This window comes from Arabidopsis lyrata, assembly GCF_000004255.2.
Source record: "Arabidopsis lyrata subsp. lyrata unplaced genomic scaffold ARALYscaffold_4, whole genome shotgun sequence".
In the NCBI taxonomy this organism is placed as follows: domain Eukaryota; kingdom Viridiplantae; phylum Streptophyta; class Magnoliopsida; order Brassicales; family Brassicaceae; genus Arabidopsis; species Arabidopsis lyrata.
Window position 1 is genome coordinate 4,867,081 of NW_003302552.1, and position 8,293 is coordinate 4,875,373.

Here is an 8,293-nt window from a genome sequence, read left to right on the forward strand (position 1 = left end):
ATCAAAAAAAGCTATTTTAAAATTATTTAAAAATTAAAAACGAATTTTAAATTTTTGTTCCTTGTTGTTCCTCTACAATTTTGGGGAGGAACAATTTTGTTCTATCATTCTTTTTTTTTTTGAGGAATGAAGAGAAAAATGTAGGACCCACATGTCTGCAAATGGAACAAAAATTCCTTATAAATGGTAAAAAAAAATGAGGAACAAAAAGAACATGACATTCATACTCACATCAAGCTATGATAAATTGATGAGAGTAAGAACAAAAAAGTGTTTAGGAAGAATTATAATAGACTCTCATCAGAATAAATTTATAATCTTATATAGAAATGAGATTTTCTAATTTAAGATAAATATAAATGTAAATAATATATTTAGAGATAATGTTAAACTTCCTAAACTTAAGATATGATAACTTTTAGATCCTTCTCGATCTTCATGATTTTCATAATCTTGGGCGATCATCTCGACTGTTGATCTCAGTCGATCTTCGGTTCTCCCGATAAGCTATAGTGGATTTATTGAGAATGATCAAACCAAGACGTAGAAGTATTCCTTTCTTTTTTTTGGACAATAAAGACGTAGAAGTATTCCATGACCTTAAACTCGTAAAACTTGGTTTGTTTTTCTGTGTTTGCTCTGTTCTTGGTGTTTTTGTGTTTGCATATAATCGCGTAGTTGAGTGTGATACATAATGAGCTTTGATTATATTCGAGTGTGGTGAGTTTGTGTTCGATATAGCACCAAGAAGGAAGACATATAATAATTAAGAAAACATGTCACGAGAAGGAAACACATATTAACTAAGAAGTCTGGCTTCTTTTGTTGACCATTTGCTAGATATATATATGTCATATTTGACTAACTAGCGTAGAAACTTGACAAAGTTACCACTCCAGAGTTGACAAATTAAAGTTGACTATCTCTTTCCCATTATGCATTTAAAGATCGATATGGACTCAAGCTTAATAATACATATAGGCAGTAAAACGAAATGCATTCCTTTGATGTTTAGAAAAATGAATCTTTGGAGAAATAATAAGGGTAAACAGAGACGGAAGCAATGGTTCTTAGACAATGGAAGCATTTTTCTCAAAGAGCTCATCGCTGGCTGCAACGGTCAAACCAATCCTATCCGCAGCTTTTCCTCTGACCAGATCCTCAAGGCCACAAATCATTTCGACCCGAGCCTTTATGTCACTGAAGACCTATACTATACATGTTTCAAAGGTACTATTGAAGATAGATCTTACATTATCAAGAGATTTCCTGAGGAAAAAGTTAGAGGAGATGGAGATGGAGTTAGAGCTGTTTATAATGATATTGTCATATCTGCTCGTGTTACCAATCACACTAACTTCCTCAAGCTATTGGGATGTTGTCTTGAGTTCCCTTTCCCGGTTCTTGTGTTTGAAAACGCGGTGAATGGAGCGTTAGGCCACCAAGGAGGCATTGGTTCTAAGGATAGAACGTTCTTGCCTTGGGATATAAGACTCAAGATCGCAAAGGAGATTGCTAATGCTGTGACTTATCTTCACACGGCATTCCCTAGGATCATTGTTCATAGAAACATAACTCCTATGAGTGTTTTCTTAGATGAGAACTGGACAGCTAAGTTGTCTGATTTTTCGCTTTCTTTAACGCTTCCGGAAGGAAAATCACAGATGGAGGATTTGGTGATGGGATGGCCAGGATACTTAGATCCTTCTTATTTCCATACGAGTATAGTGACAGAATATGCTGATGTGTATAGCTTTGGAATTTTTATGATGGTTCTTCTGATTGGTAGACCGGGTAAGGTGCCTCGATCTGATGTTCGTTTCATCGATATCCATAGGTATGTGAGAGTTTTGCAGGAAAATGGTGAGTTCATTGAGACCATATATCAAGTTGGGGTCAGAGACATTACAGTTTCTGAAAGAATGAAGGTGGATGCGTTCGTTGAGCTAGCGTTCAAATGCTGCGAGAGAAGTATCGAGAACAGACCAAAGATGATCAAGGTAGCCAAGGAGCTTAAGCGGATAGAGCGGTCAATTGTTTCTACAGCATCTATTGGTTTGGTCTAAAGATTATGATCATACTAAGAAATTAAACATGAATATATAAACATATATCTGTTGTTGTTTTTGATTTCTTCAACATATATGTAGGTTCTTGGAAGGACATGCAATAAAGTGTTTGGAGAATCTTTAGGCTGATAGACTTAGACATCTCATAAGACCATCAACAGACAAATGGTCTTCTTGTTTTATGAGTCTATAAATGTCAAATATGCGAGATACTTGGTAAGCAACTTCTCATTGGATTGGATTAGCATCATCACTGCTCTTCAAGTAGTAAACTCTCATTATTCATATTTGAAACTGCGACTCCACACTTTTTTCTTCACCAAACTATTTTACTGTAAACAAAATCATCAAGAGGAGAGCGATTTTCCGGGAAAATTGTGACATATATAGATCAAAACTATAAATGTATGGGCTACATCTTCTTCACCAAATATATATACTAATTCAATGATCTAAACTTGTTTTCTTTCATTTTTTACAATGCTAAGCGACATGATCTCATCATTTAAAAGAAGGTTTAAAGAAATAGAAGTAAAGAAGAAAAAAAAAGAAAAGTAAACTTAATACAAGAGCAAGCGTGTTGCTCGAATCCGAGTAGGATCAGCGAACCGAGAAGAGAAAGACCGAGAAAGATTCTCAGGCTCATCGTAGTCGTGCCATCCTGGACCTTGATCAAAATTCAAAGAGTAATCGCAAGGCTCATAAGCCACGACCTTAGTGGAAGAAGAACGAGAAGGTAAGAGCTTAAGCTTCATCAACAAAACCTTCCACTTGGGAAAGAGTCTTGCTCTTCGTTGTTGTTGCTTCTGTTCTCTACAACTCTTGCTATATCTTCCAAGTACAATTGTCTCTCTGTAAGATGAAGCTGATGACAACACGTTCCATCTCTTCTTGCTTGGAGATTCAAACATCATTTTTTTTTTTTCTTCTGTTCTGTTTTTTCGTTGGTCGAATATTTTGTCTTCTGTCTTTGTGAATATCTTAGCTGTGTTATTTATAAATTTTTGTAGTAGATGAATGGATAAGGAGACGTAAAAGAGAGACTAATTCAAAGTCATCTTTGAAAGGCTTGTGAAACTGCGTTAGCCAACTTGTATGAATAATTAATTGGTGAAAGGGAGCATTTTAAATGCCGGTATCTGACTGGATTACAAAACAATAGTCAAAGTAGACCATTTTTTGTCTTTAAATCTGAGTTCGTTTTGGTACTGACAACTAAATATGCAATTAGTGAACATTAGAGTAATTAGAGTAACTGAGTTTTGGTCTTATAACTTTTTGTTTTTTTCTGCGTCTTATAACTATGATGTATGTGCATGTAGACATATATTTCTGCGTAAAACATCCAAATTGCTGCTGAAATATTATGAAAATTATTACATATATTTCTGTTGAATATTTCCAACTTTTGACAAAAATAATCTGTTGAAAATTTCAGACAAAAAAAATAGGCGAAAATTTGTCGGAAATCTTTTGATGAACAAAAGTGTCAAGAAAGAATAGATGGTATACAACGACTATTTTTCAAAAGATTTATAATTGGTGATCCATCAGAAAATATTATTGTTAAATGTAATAAACTAGGATTTAACCCGCGGTACACCGCAGGGCAAAATTGTATTTTATGTATTTTATATAATAATTTATAATTTATTGTATTTTTAAATTGATATTATAAAAAAAAATCTCATTTAATTATTTTATATTATAATTAATATAGTTGAAATATGTGTACTTAGAAGATTTGTAGGTGTATAAATGATAGTGTTAATATTGGCAAGTATTTATAATCATGAACTATAATAATAATTTGATATTATTTTGTATCAAAAAAATTTACCCCGCGGTATATCGCGGGTCGATTTTTTTAAACTAAAATTTTTAAATTTTAAGTTATATTTTTTTTGTTAATATTGTTTGGTTTGTTTAATATTTAAGATTATATAACTATATTTTTATTTTTTATTCTAGGTTTCACCCGTTGTATACCGTCACGTATTAATATCGACTCAAACCCGTCCCACCATATAACCCCGGTTTGTATTCAAAATCATTTTGGACCTTTTTATAGCATGACTCTGAACCATTGTCCAATTTTAAGCAATATGCGACATTGTACACATACTTTTTCTTTATCGATTGAGTAATATATGTCCGTTTTTTAAAATTTAAATCACATTATATGCAGAAAAATCTATTATTTTATTAATTATATGTATTTTATATAAATTCAAAATAAATTACTATAAAATCATATAAAAGTGAAAGAAGAATTATATATTAATGTTTAAATTTGGTAGAGATGTTTTAAGAAAATTTAGAAACGAAATCAATTTGTTACCATATTTGGAAGCCACACTTTCTAAAATATTTTTTTGAAAATATTTTGTAATATTAATTAATATATAAACATTTATGACAATGGCATTCTATTGTAAATACTTCTCAACTTCAGGATTTATTTGCTAAATGTACTTCAAAAATGTATATATAGATTTTATATATACCAAATATCAATAGCTCAATTGATCAAGATTTTTAGGCAAAACCTAGAGATCGTGTGTTCGATCAATATCTGCTATAGTAAAATTATGGTTTAATCAAATTAAATTTAAAAAAACCCCTATTTTCTTTTCCTCCTACAAGTTTTACAAGTTGATGCCACCTTCACTTCTTCTCCTGTGTCGTGAACTGCAAACAAAAAAAAAAAAAGAGAAAAGAGAGCTAAGTTTAGTGTGAGGTAGAGGGAGAAGTTGAAGCTTTGGTGAAGAGAGGGAGAGACAGAATTGTCAAGGTCTGGTAGAAAAGAGATTCAACCTAGCAAATTGTTGGTAAAGGTAACGAAATTTTCTGGGATTGTAGCTAAGACATTTTTTCTAGATGTGAAACTTTGCGGATATTGATTTGAGTCAATATTCTTAGAATTATCTGCGTTTTCGTGAGCTGTTCTGTTTAAGATGCGATTTGGATCAGCGTGTATTCAAAGAGAGATCGCGAGCGAACCTTCTGTCTGATCGTCACGAAATTTTTTGGGTAGCTTTAGGACATCTAGGGGAACATTTTCAACGGTGAGATTTGAAAGTGGACGGTTAGATTTTTGTTTCATGATCCCATCTATCAGGCTGAGGGTTCTGTTTTTTTTTATCTATGCGTTTTTATCAATTAATAATCTAAATGCATCAACGATCTATCGCGGAAGTATTTTAGATGTCGAACCACAAGGAATAAAGATTGCAACACTAAAGATGCGAGATTCAAACTAATCTAGAGGAAATGATTTTTATGTTTAGTTGATATCTTATGATTTTAACGATTTTTGAGCCTTGTTTTACCTTCAAATCCTTGCATTTTCATGTCATTTAGATTGTTTAGATTGCATTTGCATCAAGTTCTTTGTCTTTAGGTGTTTGGAGTAGAGACATGAAGAATGGAGCTAAAAGAAGAGTTTTGGACCATAAGAAGCCAAGAAAAGACCAAGGGAATTGAAGAAGTAAAGAGAGACCAAAGGAAGAAAGAAGAGCCATAGCGACCAACTGTAGCAGGGTATCTTGCTTGCTACGGATTAAGGTAGATTAGGATGGTTTAGTTATTGGGTTATGGAGTTTAGGACTAGATTACTTAAGATCCTTACTTATTGGTTGTTTATAAAGCTAGATTAGCCTTGATCATGTTGATTTAGACTTTAGGAATTTCATGCCCGGAAGGTGTTCAATGAAATTCCCGAACCAAAACCTTTAAGTGCTTTACATTCCTTACCTTTGGAAATTGTTGACTAGGGTGTTAAGTGGCTAGATAGACTTGTTTATAATGCTTATTAGTCAATTGATTGCCTTTGGAAGAAGTTGATGATTAATTGATTAGTAAATGGACTAATGTCATGGAAATGTGTTAGTGTTGCTTACTGTTCTATGGCCTAGGGATCATCGCTTATTAGAAGTTATTTGAAGCTCCATAATCCACTTCTTAATCATTCCTAATCAATTCTCTTTAACCCGAGAATTCGCCTTTAGTTATCATTTAGTAACTCGTTAATTTTCTGCTTTGTTTACTTTCGAAACTTGTTAGTCTTTTGCATTTTACTTTCATTTGTCTTGTTTTGCATTGTTTGATTGTTGTTTACTTTGTTAGTAACGTTTACAAAACCAAATCATCTTATTAGCCTAGATTAAGCTTTTGCGTGTATTCCTAGTGAGTTGATCAATTACAAATTGTGGTTCGATATTTAATTGAGTAAAAATACTACATCAATTTGGCGCCGTTGCCAGTTTGCAATCTACATTAACCATTAGGATTTTGTTTTATTGCTTGAGACTAGGCATTTTCTTTATATTGTTAGTTAACCTTCTTCTCTTAGTGTTTTGATCTTTCTCTTTCTAAGGTGTATGCACTTGAGGAGTCACGGTCAAGAACATTTGGTTGAGCGGATTGAAGATATTGGACGATTTGAGAGAGAGAATTCACGGGCAAGAAGAGAAAGGGAACGCATTGAACATCTAACACGGTTAAGAATGGATCAACAACCTCCACCGGTGGTCGATGGAGATAATATGGTCATAATGGAAATGACCAACACAATGTTGAGCAAGTTCCTCGTCATGCACCACGAGCTCTTCATCCAATCAGAGCATTTGATGCACCGAACATACATGGAAATAGGAACGGTATTCGCGCTCCTCCGGTTGAGAACAACAACTTTGAGATTAAGTCAAGCCTCATCAACATGGGTCAAGGCTCTAAGTTTCATGGATTATCAATGGAGGATCCTTTAGATCATCTCGACCAATTTGATATGTTGTGTAGCACGGTGAAGATCAATGAAATCTCGGAAGATGCATTCAAACTTAGACCCTTCCCGTTTTCTCTTGGAGATCGAGCTCGTATTTGGGAGAAGAATTTACCTCAAGGCTCTATCACCTCTTGGGATCAATGCAAAAGAGCCTTCCTCTCAAAGTTTTTCTCCACAACAAGAAGGCAAGGTTGAGAAATGAGATATCTAGCTTCACTCAAAAGAACAATGAGAGGTTTTGTGAAGCTTGGGAACGGTTCAAGGGATACAAAATGCAATGTCCTCACCATGGTTTCTCTAATGAGTCTCTACTAAGCACCTTGTATAGAGGAGTTCTCCCCAAATTTCAGATGTTGTTAGACACGACGAGTAATGAAAACTTCTTGGGCCAAGATGTTGAGGATGGTATGTCTTTGGTAGAGAATCTAGCTCAAAGTGATGGTAACTATGGTGAAGATTATGGCCGCACTTCAAGAGAAAGTAATGAGATGAGCGATCTACACCGCAAAGAAATCAAAGCTTTGAATGACAAGATGGACAAGATGATTCTTGCTAATCAAAAACCGGTCCACTTTGTATCCGAGAGTGATGTCTACCAAGGCTATCAAGAAAACATGGAAGGTTTTGTAGAGGGACAAGAGGAAGTCAACTATGTTGGAGGACAAGGCTACAACAAGTTCAACCCCAACTATAGAAACCATCCTAACCTCTCTTACCGGAGCACTAATGTGGAGAACCCACAAGATCAAAGCTACCCATCCTTTAAACCTCTCGGTTTCACCCAACAACCCAACTATCCACCTAAACCTCAAGGGAACTTCCAACCAAAGCCTCAAGCCTACCACCAAACCCAACACCAAGGGAGTTCATCGAATCCTCTACCTCAAGTGGATGACACAAATGCTCTTCTTAGACAACTTCTAGATGGGCAAGGAAGAGGCGCAATCGAACTTGCCACCCAAATGAAAGGCATGCACACCAAGGTTGATGACCTGTATGGTGAGCTCAATGCCAAAATAGAGCGTTTGAATGCTCATGTTTATAGCCAATCATCATCCACTTCCAAGCATCCCATGGGAACTTTACCGGGTAAACCGGAACCAAATCCCAAGGAGTTTTGCAATGCTATTTTCATAAATGATTTGGATATGGTTGAAAGCTACAAACAATCAAGAGAGGATGGTAGACTTGATGAGAATGAAAAGGTAATAGAAGAGATCTCTAAACTTCTATACGGTCCTAATGTTGAGAACATAGTGGTTGATAGTGATGCGAAGAACAAGAATAGTACTAATGGAAATGATGTGGTAACCAAGAGGATTGAAAAGAAAGATGGATCTAGAGTTGAGTCTTCTCCTTATGAGCCTCCACTTCCATTTCCCGGGCGAGTTCTCACCAAAGCTCGAAAGAAAGTTCTCTCAAGTTTCAAAGCCAACAT

General features: G+C 34.9%; 2 protein-coding genes across 2 annotated transcripts; one reads left to right on the plus strand and one right to left on the minus strand.

The window, feature by feature from the left end:
* The first annotated feature begins 967 nt into the window (after positions 1–967).
* On the plus strand, positions 968–2,618 carry LOC110229562 (non-functional pseudokinase ZED1-like). The gene has a single exon (XM_021030132.1). The coding sequence runs from the start codon at positions 1,008–1,010 to the stop codon at positions 2,064–2,066; it is 1,059 nt and encodes a 352-aa protein (XP_020885791.1). The 5' UTR covers positions 968–1,007; the 3' UTR covers positions 2,067–2,618.
* On the minus strand, positions 2,518–3,190 carry LOC9314947. The gene has a single exon (XM_002880657.2). It carries the CDS (start codon positions 2,981–2,983, stop codon positions 2,630–2,632), a length of 354 nt encoding a protein of 117 aa, XP_002880703.1. The 5' UTR covers positions 2,984–3,190; the 3' UTR covers positions 2,518–2,629.
* Positions 3,191–8,293: the final 5,103 nt, after the last annotated feature.